This window comes from Hetaerina americana, unplaced genomic scaffold, assembly GCF_022747635.1.
Source record: "Hetaerina americana unplaced genomic scaffold, ioHetAmer1.1.p SCAF_2, whole genome shotgun sequence".
NCBI classification, from domain to species: domain Eukaryota; kingdom Metazoa; phylum Arthropoda; class Insecta; order Odonata; family Calopterygidae; genus Hetaerina; species Hetaerina americana.
In genome coordinates, this window is record NW_027286763.1 from 30,759,671 (window position 1) to 30,772,859 (window position 13,189).

The 13,189-nt window shown below is 40.2% G+C and overlaps 1 protein-coding gene across 1 annotated transcript; it reads left to right on the forward strand.

Moving 5' to 3' along the window:
- The first annotated feature begins 8,171 nt into the window (after positions 1 to 8,171).
- On the forward strand, positions 8,172 to 12,842 carry LOC139687689 (uncharacterized). Its single transcript, XM_071584938.1, has 2 exons — positions 8,172 to 8,769; positions 12,421 to 12,842. Exons 1-2 carry the CDS (start codon positions 8,172 to 8,174, stop codon positions 12,840 to 12,842), a joined length of 1,020 nt encoding a protein of 339 aa, XP_071441039.1.
- The last annotated feature ends 347 nt before the right edge of the window (positions 12,843 to 13,189 follow it).

Here is a 13,189-nt window from a genome sequence, read left to right on the forward strand (position 1 = left end):
CATCTGAGAATATTATGCTGCTTATCCTTTGATCCCCAATACTTATCTCATTTACTCCTGTTAGGGTGCTGCCAATCATTTCTTCCATATAGATATGGAATAACGTAGATAATAGACAACAACGTTGGCTCACTCCTCTATCCACTCTTTAAATGTTTCATTTACGCTAAAAGTTGCATTTAGCTTCAAATAGACATTCTACACGAAACAAATATTACCTATATCTCTCAAATTTTTTCAAGTGCAGCAGGCCTGCTGGGCTACGAACTAAAATTACGATGTTATTAATTACTCAATCGCACCCTTTCTCTGTTTTTTTAGTTGTTCAAAAAACGTTTCTACAGACGGATCCCAAATGTTCCAGACACATATTCGATGCAGTTTAGCCAAAAATCAGGTTCACTTCACTTTTTCGTTGCTTTATTCTTATACTATGGATTGTTTCTATGGCGTGGAGCTTCATCTACTACTTACGTGCTTTTTACAAGTTAGAGCCAATGTGATGGTTGCACATAAGTATTTTAAAGGCTATTTTTGGTTGGCTACGTTCATTTAACGACCTCCGAATTAGTAATCATTCGACTATTCTACTCTTCAAATGAAGGGTAATGTCTATTTTCAACTCTTCAAATGAAGTTTATTGTGGTATATTCTTTTCATTAACCGTAGCCTGAGTAAATTAGTTAACACTTATTCCAAGAAACTACAGGATATGCCGCGACTTTAACTTTTAATGGAGTCATCCGCTAAATATGCATTAAATGTGCATCTGACTGTAAGAGGACGCCTCGGTAGCTTATCTGGCTAAAGCACTCGACCGGACATTGAGGGATCCGGGTTCGAATCTCGACTTTTTTTACATTTGGAAAACCACAATTTTCAAAATTGTGGTTTAAACATATCCGCATGGCTCACCACTTCTCCAGAAATGGCGATGTTACCGACGGAAAGTGTAACACTGTTTTCTGTTTCCAAACGGACATAATCTATGCACACAAAAAGTAGTAAAAAAACAAAAAGTGTTTTGGAATCTTAAAGAAAAGCCAACATCTCCATTATAAGCGTGAATTTTTCATGTTTTAAAATGTCATTGCACGTACAAGGTGGAATATATTTCGTTCTATTTTTTAGGGACATAAATAAAGCTGAACTTTCAGAAGAGCACCCTGATTTAACCCAATTGGACATATGGGCAAGAATTCATTTACACTAATACCGGCGGAATACGATAGACACAGCATCTAATGAATTTTGCAGAATTCAAACAACGACCTGGTGAGCCGAAGTCAGGGTAAAAAAATCGAATCCACGCACGGCTATAAAACCGAACTTCTTCCATCAAACCGTAAAGAAACGCTCTTGCCGATCGTAACACTATCGTCGTCTATGTCCGAGTGTGCACTCACTGTCAAGGGGCCGAAAAAAGACATGGCCGTGGCACAGATTGGAGGAACCGCAGTTCGAGCGAAAAAAGAAAGGAATGCCAGGGAGACACTCAACCGTGGAAATGTGATGCGCTGGATGCCGCCGCCACCGTCCCAACGAAAGTCCACAGAAAAAAGGAAAAGGGTAGAGTCAAGATGTCCCCGGCCGGCCACGCCCACTCCTTGAACAATCTGCTGGTCTCGATCCCCCCCCACTCAGCCTCCCAGGTCTTATCCACCAAATCGGGAGAAGAAAGAAGGGCAATGCCGCACGCACGGTAACTGATCGGCGGGTCTGCTTCAGGTAATTGCCGCCACAACGGGCATGAACACGATGAGCAACTTGTAATCAGTACTGAGGTCCTTGTGGAGGAATATTATTACATAATCTTCAATTTACAGAAGTACAATTGAAAGAGTAACTTTTGTCATAAACCTTTTGCATATTAAACATATTTTTAAATAAATATCCGAGGAAAAATCTAAGTCAATAAATTTATGGAATGGCCAGAAATACATAATTCAATACATAAAATTCAATGTAAAAATTAAAGTATTAATAAACATTTGGGTGAACTGCTTTTCTTTACAAACTAAAAAAAAGTACTGCTATATTACAGGTAATACAAATGTAATACAAATACTCAAAATTTCAAACGGAATCAGGGAAGTAGCAACCTATGTGACGGAGAGACATATGCTAAGAAACCTCTAGGTTTTCCTTCCGGTTTGAGTAGGCCTTAAAGGAAGAACATTCCAAAGAGTATTAGAGTGTGCAATCAATTATCACGCTTTTAGAGAGGGACCGAATCTGGGACAATAAAGTAACCGAGTGGAAAAATTATTAGCTATCGGCTTCACGCGGGCTACTGAGAAAAGAGATGAGAGTGAGTGGCATGACGACAAGATTAATTTAACGTTTTTCATTAGAGGAGGCAAATGGAAAACGGCAAAATAAAAGGCTATGTCCTTTTTCCCTACAATTATGTTACTGATAATATGTGAAATTCTGAAATTTTTCTGAATTCCCCCCGTAATTTCGCCAGCCAAATAATTTCACTTCTTGCAATCAGATAGGAGAAACGAGGTAAACGATTTTCACCCGTAATAAGCAAGATACAATGGATATTCTACATTAATGACAGGGAAACTATGTGAGGATATTCACATAATATCAAGACAAAATAGATATAGGAAATATGGTGATGAAAACTATTCATGATGAGTCATTTAAAAGGGAGGATGAAGTACGAGAAAAATGAAAAGAGTATAATCAATCGCAACAAGAAATAGAAAAGTCGGCCGAATATTTTCAAATCCTGAGATCTCGGGAACACTACAAATTATTGTGTCACCAAAAGGTGATGACCCGAGAACCCCGCCTCTCCCTTTCTCACAGTGACATTAAAAATACAAGCGTACCAGGAGAGCTAACAGGAAATCACAGGGAGGAGTAGCTAGAAAAAAATAACATGGCAGTGAATTGTTTTTCCATCAATATGATTTCATAACGCTTAGCTACTTTAGAGAATCAAAAAAGTTTCCTACATATGATTTTTTGTTAAGGTAAAATAATTACTTGCTATTAAAGCCCAACTATGATGCTTAAAATAATTTAGCAGTAAATTTAAAAGACATCCACCATGAAGGAAGAAGAGTTTCGGGGAAGTCTGTGTCATGCCAGCATACCCCCTTAATATTCTGTATTTTGAACACAGTGCTCACTCACCCCGCACTTTTTAGGTATAAAGAATGAAGAATGTAGCGCGGCTTCGGGAAAAACAAAAACGATACCCGAATGTGCAATGGCCTATTTAAGCGGAAGGAAACCAGCAGTACGTGATTTCTTCTGCGATACTCAATGGATCAACAAAAGAGATATGGAAGGATTCCTTTATCAAAGCAATTTATTTGTCTGCCATATTATTGGTGAAATAAACAACGCCGAAAAAACTCAGCGCTCAATAAATACACAAAAATAATGAGTTACATCGTAATCTATAATAGACCTGAAGCGAGTTTCCAAGACCTATTATGACTATTTCGTAGCGCTATGAAACTATCTCATAATAGGATATAAAAAATTAAAATTGTTTAATATTCTTCCCAACTTCGACTTAAATATTTCATTGCCGATGCATACATACATTGAGCAATGAGTATTTACCAGATTTCACTCACGCTGCATTCTAATTCGTATCCATTTAATGTAAAAAAATAATTGTAATTTCGGCAATGAGTTCATAAATGAGGAATATTTTTCGAATGATGAAGACAGCAATCACATTACTTCTCTGTCATTATCACTGCTCCATAACTTTCATTTTCGTTTGATCTCAATTTACATCCGATTCCAACCCATTAACTTCAACCCCAATAAAATAAAAATGGCATCTGAGAAAGTTGAATTTAAAAAAAGAAGGGCAAAAATTTGCTCATGAAGATTTCGCGGCTCACTTTGAACGCTTAGCTTGAGTTGTTTTGGGGAATTTCTGGGCCTTTGAATCGCGGTTTCAAAGTTTCGAGACCGCTGCCGGTTTCATTCTTTTCTTCAAAAAAGTGACCGACATTTTTCACAAAATTCGAGGAAAACACCATGAAGGGAAGGAATTTTCCCAGCCCTTTTTTATGCATAATAGTAAATATTGTTTCCACCAAATTAAAAAGCCTATATTTTTATGTCATCGTAATTAACTTTAAGTAAATAAAATGACATAATGAAATAAAAAACTCCATTTATTTATTTTCCCATCATAAATGTAAAATATAACCATGATTATTGACCGTTATATCCTTGATTGATATAAGGAATTCAGGTATTTTCTTGCTTCGAATCCAGGCGGTCGCTTTCCATTAATCCTGCCTGCAATAAATGTCTATATATGGTGGGCAGAAATAGGTTAAGCAAAAAAAAATTTCCCCCAGAGATGTGATAAAATCTCCGAGCAAGAGAAACAATTGAATTTATGATAGTGCCTATTTCCATAATTTACTTTATGGATTTAAAGTCATTTACATTCATAAAAGTATTGAATACCTAAAAATATAGCATATTTTGCCATAGTATTTCGAATGAAGGTTAATTGAACTTTATAGAGAACTAAGCCAGAGGAAGATCTCTGAGCCTTCAGAGGTACCAAGCAGACACCTCCCCCAGACAAGCACGCGCCGGTAGACCCCTGCATCCCTCACGAGATCCAATATGATAAACACCCTCTTGCCTTTCACACGCACGCACATTCCAACACCCTGGAAGCCTTTTACCCTTCCCGTTATGTGCTCTAGAAGCGTTCCTTTATGCGCAGGGCTCTTCTCCCCCACCCGAAACAAACGCTTCCCGTGCGTGAACGTGAAAGCCATTGTTCCAAATCATAACCGCAAAAGCGATGCGCATTTGATCGAAGACATTTTGTTTTTAAAGGCGGTCGCCGTGGAAAAGGCGAGCTACGCGGAGGAAGGCCATAAAAGACGACGATTACAGTTTCCTCCGCACTGAAGATGTGACGGGCAGGAAATGGCCTGTGAACGTTACCTCGGGTCCAGGGCTCGGGCATCCACGACATCGATGATAACCTCATTCAGCCGCCTCCAGCGACCATTCCAAGGGAATTCATTGGTTTCATCTCTCGCCTCAACAAGCTCTCAGGAAGATATGTCCTCTAAAAACCCAAGTTATGCACATTTTGTGTGCATACAGTGGGAAAGGGGGAGTCGGCAGACGGCAATTCGCGGCGAGAGTGAAAGTGGAATATAGTATACCGAGGATAGATACTTACGAGGGCGTATGAGGACGTGGGTGGGTGGGTGGATGATTCTTCGGTCGGTGGTCTATAATGGTCCCTACTCGCAGGAGGTTGACTGCAAGCTATTACCCTCTCGAAACCCACGAAGATATTTATACCTTGAACATATAATAGCAGTTACTGTTTAGAATTTGAATAAAAAGTATTAATTTAGAAGCTCGGATGTTCTTTTCGGTGGGCAACTGAGCAATATTCTGTTATATTATAAAACGCCAATAAACAAATACCCTAAAAGTAGTCGAATATGCAACACATTTCTTAGGTCACATTTTGTAAAATACACGCAGTTGAATTCCAACGTAAATATTTTCATTAGCAGGCGTTGCAACAGCAATATCTTTTTAAATAAATTATAGGTTTGAAAACCCGGGCCGAGACATGCTTGCAAACTCAGCTTCTCTGCCTAAATAGGTCTCTTTATTTATGCTATCAATCATTAAAATTAGAAGTAGATTCTGAATGATGCTTTGTAACTGCCAAGGGAAAGGATTATCTGCACTGCCCTCAGAAGAATAATGCTTGAATAACGACTGCATTCTTCGGAAATTACACGGTCCGTCGGCTACGGTTGCATAACTTCGATGCTCTCCTTACCTAGATAACATCACAAAGTGTTAGAAGCATTCGGACACGCTGTTCTTACCAATAGATCAGTCGGAATAAAGGCCAGATTTCTGAGCAAATACAGTGCCAGATCTATCCAAACACAGAACATGGTTGAATTAGAATGTGACATTGTGTCAAGCTTATAATTAGAATACGGTTTAAAATATTTTGTGATTCAGTGAAAGTTGCCGGGAATATTTGTAAATAATGAGAGAAATGAGTGAGATTTCGATCATACAAAATTATGAAGCACAAAACAGGAATTTTCAGAATTATAAAAACGAATACAAAAGTTTCAGAAAACAAACCACAGCTTTGTTACCACAGCTTACGCATATTTTAGGAACATTAATTGGAAGATCATTGTCAAGTATCAACAAATTATTAGTTACCCATCATACTTGTATTAACGCTTTTAAAGGCTTATGCTACGCAGAGTTTAAACAATTTTCCATTAAACCGCATGCTTCAACGGTGAGAGGTCATAAATAGTTTCAGATGCACCCATTGATAAAGTTTTTACTCCTTTGATTACACGAATACCATAATGTCACAGGTATGCCGAAATTAAATGTATGGGCCATTTCATTGATACATTGAAATAGAATTAATTGATTAATGTATATTAAGTAACCACTTATCCAGGTATGAATTAGCACATTCCGGTATAACGAAAAGGAACCATGCATTTATTTGAGGTTAACGTCTCAAGGAGAAATTCGCAAAAAGCATTATACCTTCAGACGAGGATAATTCATGAACAGTAAAATAATATAATGAGGGGGAAATTAATTCTTTATAAGGTAAAATTCTCACAATATGGTAATACAAGTATCACGCATAAATTGTTAGAATTTTATCAATTGACTGCTCAATGAATCACTGTCTACTACATCCACATACAAACCAATAAAGCTAGTAATGGATTTTGAGACAAGCATAATTGATCTGAAAGTTAACTGATGTAAATTAATTTTATTTAGAGCACAAACCATCTGGAAAAAAAATAATGCGAATTCGGGAGGAGCAAAAGGAAGAGCAGGGGTAGGTGAATTCTTCAGAAAAATAAAATGAAGTAAATGGGAGGTACAACGAGGGAATTAAGGGAATAAGTGAGGAAGTGAGTCACTTGAGGATACAGAGATTTTTCGTGAAATAGGAAATAAAGTGGAGGAATGCAACTATGAAAAATTCGACTTAACTTCAAATTAAGTGATAATTTCAGTATTTAAAACATCAAGCACGATAGGAGAATTGACATTGGCTCATTGAAAAAACGTGGTCAGAGTAGTCAAAATTTTAGGTATTCCAAAGTATATTATTTTTGAGCAGCCAAGCGAAATACCACGCGAAGTGAGTTTTGGTAATTAAAATATATATACGAGTAATTCATCAAGGTATAGGCGTTCTATCATCAACGAAGGCTTATCTCCCAAAAATATGTTTGTTCCATTAATAAATACCTTGGAATAAAAAGAGGACTCCGGAAACGGCGTGACAACGGACGTCATTTTCTATCGCCTCTTACTATCAGCGTGGAAACCGAATCCCCAGGGGCGAACGTCAAACACCACCGGCCGGCACACAGGAGTGAATGCTCCCGCAGCCGTCGCGACAGCCGAAGACTCCGAACACGAAATAGCCTCAGCCTCCGCCCTCGTAACAACGGCAAGCGACGGCAACTTAACCTCCGCCGGAGGGAAAAGCGAGGGGGCAAACCCGTGAAGTAGTTACTCCCTGGACCGATTTTGCAACGCGTCCCTCGGAAGCATGCAGCCTCATCCCCTCTACGTCAGCTCTGGCATTCCGCGTCACACAACCCTTTCACGGTCCCAAAGCATCCCCTTCACTTCCATTGTTTCCCTGAGCCAGTTTCCTCCATCGGTGGCGACCTCCAATCGGCCACCGTCTCCTCCTCCCTGCCTGCGGCCAGCGAACGTTCCCTTGAGGATAGAAAAAAATAGCCCTCGTTCCTCCTCATCTCTCGCTCCCCCTCACCTCTCCCCCATTTTCGCCCAAATCGAATGGTGTTGCCCTTGCCCTCCTGACTGTCCCTTCACGTCTCGGCTGCCCTCATGGTGTTGGCGACGCTCCCTTCCAATGTGCCTCCAAAGAGAATAGGATACTCGGCCGAAGATACGCTCCACTAACGAGTCTCCCCGCCCCTCCCCCGGTGGATCTCTTCTTTCTTCGGCCACTCGCTCCGCGGAATAGCAACCCCCTTCCCACCGCTCCCTTCACCGTGGACACAATGCTCTCGGGCAGCGTATAAAGGCATCGCCCGCCATCCCGCTGGCACCCATTCCACCGTAGACAACGCCCACTGCCGCACTCCGCCATGGACGAACACGCCGCAGCATCATCCTCCGCCGCCCTGCTCGCGCTCCTTCTGCTCGCCCTGGGTGCAAATGCCGTCGCGACCCCGGCCGACGACGTCACGCCGGCGACGACCCCCCGAGCACCGTTCGGAGGAGGTGCCGAAGTCCCCGGCGCCACGGAGATAGTTCGTCGCGCCCTGGCAAGACGCTGCGCCGACAACTACACGGTGACGTGCCTCAAGATGGACCTCGTGTCCCTAGTGGACAGGCTGTCGACGAAGGAAACGTACGAGATCATACCCAGCCTGGCCGTGGTGAAGACGGAGGCAAGGAGGCTGCGGGAAGGAGCCGAGGGGGAGGGCAAGACGACGGCGGAGCAGCGGAGCACCATCTCGGGGATCGGCTTGCCCGAGGAAGTGGTCAGGGACCTGGCTAGAGGTTTGCCGGAGGCGGGGGACGCGAGGGCCGTGCAGCGTCTGGACGAGTACCTCCTGGGCAGGATGGCCAAGTACCTCGATTCGCACTCGTTGAGCGTCAACCTTCTGGAGACGAGCACACTGGCGCAGCGACTGGGGGAGGAGGTGATGCAGAGGATGGGATTCCAGCAAGCGGAAGGCGGTGAGACACGGTTGCCACTCGTACGGCATAGACCAATTGGCTTCAGAAAACTCCAGTCTTCCTATACAAATGCCTAATTTTTAATTATAATTTTATAAATGCAAGGAAATAAATCTTTGTTTACGTAACCTTGATTCAATTAGTAAGTGCTAAAACAACTTTTTAGAAACCATAATCAATGCACTTACTTCTATAGATCATCAATCTTTCAATATCTCGGTCTAAAATAGTTTTTTCTCAGTCCAGCCATTGCTCATAATATTAATTCAATGAAATAAATGAGATGACAATACTATAAAAGAAATTAAGTTTACAATACTTTAACTATCATTTATCTATCTACGTCCGCATTATTATCCCCAATTGATTCATTTAGATTTTTATTGGGGATACCATTTGGAATTATATTTAGTGATACCCAAGTTAAACGTTCGCGATATATGTGATGATTACCTAGATTTTATTTCGTTGAATACGTTTAATCACTATTTCGTATGAATACGATTCACAAGCTCACTCCGCACACCTTTCAATGTCTCTTCCAGGATAAAAGAGAATAATTCTCCCCTTATTTACCGAAGATATTAAGTATTCAAGTAACTTAAATATTTCAAAAATATAATTGCGAATGAAGTTCCTCCATTTTTTAAGTCTTCCATCTCACAATTTTAAGCTTCTAATTCTTGCAGTATTCGATTAATTTCACGAAAAACATGATGTAAACTGAAATTTTGACTACAATCTTAATAATGAATTAATATTAATAATTGAAGGAAATGTAGCCAAAATCTTTGGTGTTCGTATATCTACGACAAAAATATAACACAATTAGAAACCAAACAATCCTTTGCTCCTTAGAAATCAATAAAAATGATTACCGTTGCCCATGGGAATATTTTGTAACGGCCCCGGCATATGACTGCCTCGGTGATCATACCCTCACCTATAATTCAGAAGCAGGTTCGGAATAGGGAGCCTGAGTAGGCATCTGCTACCTTGGGTTTGAGGCTTTGGTGATTTGCCCATGTGGTTATTTCTTGTTTAAACATCAAGAGTGAAAGTCAACCTAGCTCATATAACCGATTTGAAAATCAGTCGGCATCTTAAATGATTGTTTCAAACTAGAGCACTGTTTTTAGAGTAAATATTAGAAAAGGCTTGATGAAAAATTGCAACATTGAAAATTGCTATTATTAATGATAAATAATGTCTTTTTTATACGTAAAAAATGCTAATTTTATTGTGTTCTTTTTTAAAACATTATGTTCAGCTTAATGTAAAAAAATCCCTCAGCAACATAAATACTCTCCATAAATACTGAATTTTATGGACATTTACGTATCACTTATGTTGCTAAATAACTTTATACATGAAAATCCTAGAAGAATAAGTTTCTATCTAATGTAATAATAATAATAAGAGAAATTTTCATCCCATGTCATTTCAAACTTAACTCTAATAGCTTTCCTAAGCACAATCATTTTTTGCCTATGATCGATAGAGGAAACACCTGGGAAGATAAGATCTCGTATATACTATATGTTTCACTATTCCCAAAAAAGGCGTATCCCAACTTATGCACAATGAATAATCTTCTTGATGCACTCCTGTATTAAAATAATTCGTTGATATCCAAACATAAGAATGAATTTTATGAAAGGAAAAATCAGTCAAGTGCTAAATGACGTTGAAAAGTGATGGAACTAGGTCTTAAGACTACCAACTTGTTAGTTGCATCATTTTTTTCGCAAGGTATTTTTATTGGAACAATGTGATTGACAGGGGCTGTAGTCTTCCAGTGGGTGAAGCGTTGGACTACTGATCAGAGAACCCAGGGTTTGATTGCCGGCCAATTTTTTAAGAGGAAATTTTGAATGATAATTCATTAGGAACCTAGGGAATTTGCACCGAAACATTAAACACTGCGGTTGCTTAAGGTCATTGGAGTACAATGCATCGTTCCTGAAAATAATAATTCACAATGGCACAAGCTTCGATAATTAAAGTCGTCACTCCTATAATTTGCGGCACATTGGGCGATTTCTTTTTTTGCATCAATTGTGTACTCCCTTCCGGACCACTTCCTTTGAACAGTAGGTTTCTTCTTTTCGGTTCGGTAGGTTAAGTTTTTCGCTGCGGTGCAAGCTCAATGAAGCGCAGTCCTCCGTTCACCCACCCACAGAGCTCATTCTCTAGACTGGTATACTTTATTATAACTGAAAAAATCTCAGAAGTACTACGGAAGGAACTGAAAATATTAATTCAGTGCGGTCTAAATAATTGTATTCAAGTCCCGAAAAGGTGATTCGGTGACTGAATAATCGAAGAAAAATAGTGTTGACGTTTAAATGAATTAGAGAACATTGTGGGCCAGGAAGGGTGAACCCTCCTTGAATCCCTTAATTGTGAATTAACGGAGACCAAAACGCAGAGTCTTGTACAGAAAAAAACTAAACTAATCATTGTCATAATCCTAATCATAATATCGTAAATCCCAATCATATATCGTATCATATATGCCAAGATAATGCTAACCCCATCCAGTCATATGTAATCATGAGTCCCCTAAAAAGCATAATGTGCACCGAAATCTACTCCAACATATAATGAAAAAGTTATGTACCACGTTACTTCCACTTTCTCCAAGCAAAATCAACCCACAACGGCCAGCATTGGAACGATTAATTCAATAACAATATACCTCATAAAACATTAGAAGTTTTGGGTAAAATCATAAGGCATTGGGTACGGCAAAAAAATCCGCTAAAAGACAGGAACTTATTTCTATTCATTTATTGGACTTGCAAACGGAACGCTGCATTTCCTGAAAAACTACAGAATGCAGGTACAAATTTCCTGAATTCGAAGAAACAATATTCGCGTCATCCAGAAGAGGAAACTCATCTATCCGTCTCGTGTCTTGTATATAACGGCCCTCGCTTTTCGGATATCCCTCTGATTATTAAATATTAGGAAGTAGAAAAAAGATGAAAACTAATCATTATTGAATTTTTCATGAAATATATTATTCACACTTAACTAAAGGCTAGTATACTTCTGTTTGCAGTGGTTATATTGCCTTATGATGTAGTTCCAAACTAGGTTACCTACTAATAGTCTAACGAACCATCCCTCCGACTGAGATCCTTTATCTTTCTTTTCTATATTGTCCCCAAAACAAAAAATCTGCATTCATTTTAAACCTCCCTGTTTTACAAACATTTACTTTTACGTTTTTTTAATCTTTATTAAAAAATTTATCATACATTTACTACCCAACTTACCACAATATCATATTCATTGCCATTTTGCGTTTAGCATCATCAATTAATTATTCCGCTTCCAATTTAGGCAATAGATTTATTCTAAGTACATTTAACAACTGCGAATTATCCTTATTTTTCCCTACCATACCCAACCATATACTTTGTTTTACACTGTATTTTTTCCTTTTAAAACTCTTCGTAAGATATATTGCGGCGATGCCTGGCATTCTCTAAACATTCCCTGAAACTCGCTGCATCACCATAGCCACATAAAGAACAATAAGCAGATTAACCGTGTATCTGCGCCAACTCTTTTGGCGAGTGATGATCCCAAGGGCCTCGTCGTCCTATAGGAAAACGTTAAGGGGGTGGTTTGGTTTTGCAGGGCGTAAGGGCGGCGGCGGTGGCTTCGGAGGGGGCAAGAAGGGAGGTCTGGGCATGCTGGGGGCCATGATGATCATGTCTAAGGCGACCGTGGGGGCGATTGCGATGGGCGGCCTCGCCCTCTTGGCTGGCAAGGCCCTCATCGTGGGCCTGCTCTCCCTGCTGCTCTCGGCCATCGTGGGCATCAAGGCCCTCTCTTCCAAGGGGGGCGGAGGCTCTATCACCTATGAGATCGTGCAGAAGCCGGTCTACTCGCACGCCCACTCCCACTCGCATGAAGAGATCCACAGCGGGGGTCACGGACACGGCAGCGGTGGATACCGGCGAAGGAGCTATGAGGTGGACCCGGCGGCCCACGACATGGCATACAGCAGCTACCTGCCCGAGAGAGATGCAGTGGTCTCAACCGACGGAGCCAGGTGACCGGTGCTGAGAGGTGATTGTATTTAAAACCCTAAGGTTTTATTTCAATAGAACTCCAAAGAGACAGTATATCAGTTATTCCTAAAATACTACCATTTGATATCTCCTTATTTAATTCCAGAAATTGGGTTAATGCTAACAGAGCAACCCTTTCATAAACAGCTCTTCCTTTCTAAAATTAGATAAATAGACGGCTTCACCCTTGTGAGAAATAATCGCCATGCTGCCAGCGTCGATATCGAACACCATGGGTATGACTGTATCAAAGGTCAAGTATCCTAATGAATTTTGTGGATGTGAACTATATGAAACTTCGGTATAAATATTAATACAACTGCCACATTACG

Excerpts from the sequence above, each read along its gene's own strand:
- LOC139687689 (XM_071584938.1), top strand. The coding sequence starts at position 8,172 with ATGGACGAACACGCCGCAGCATCATCCTCCGCCGCCCTGCTCGCGCTC. Across the intron at positions 8,770-12,420 it reads ATTCCAGCAAGCGGAAGGCG|GGCGTAAGGGCGGCGGCGGT; the intron begins GTGAGACACGGT and ends TTGGTTTTGCAG.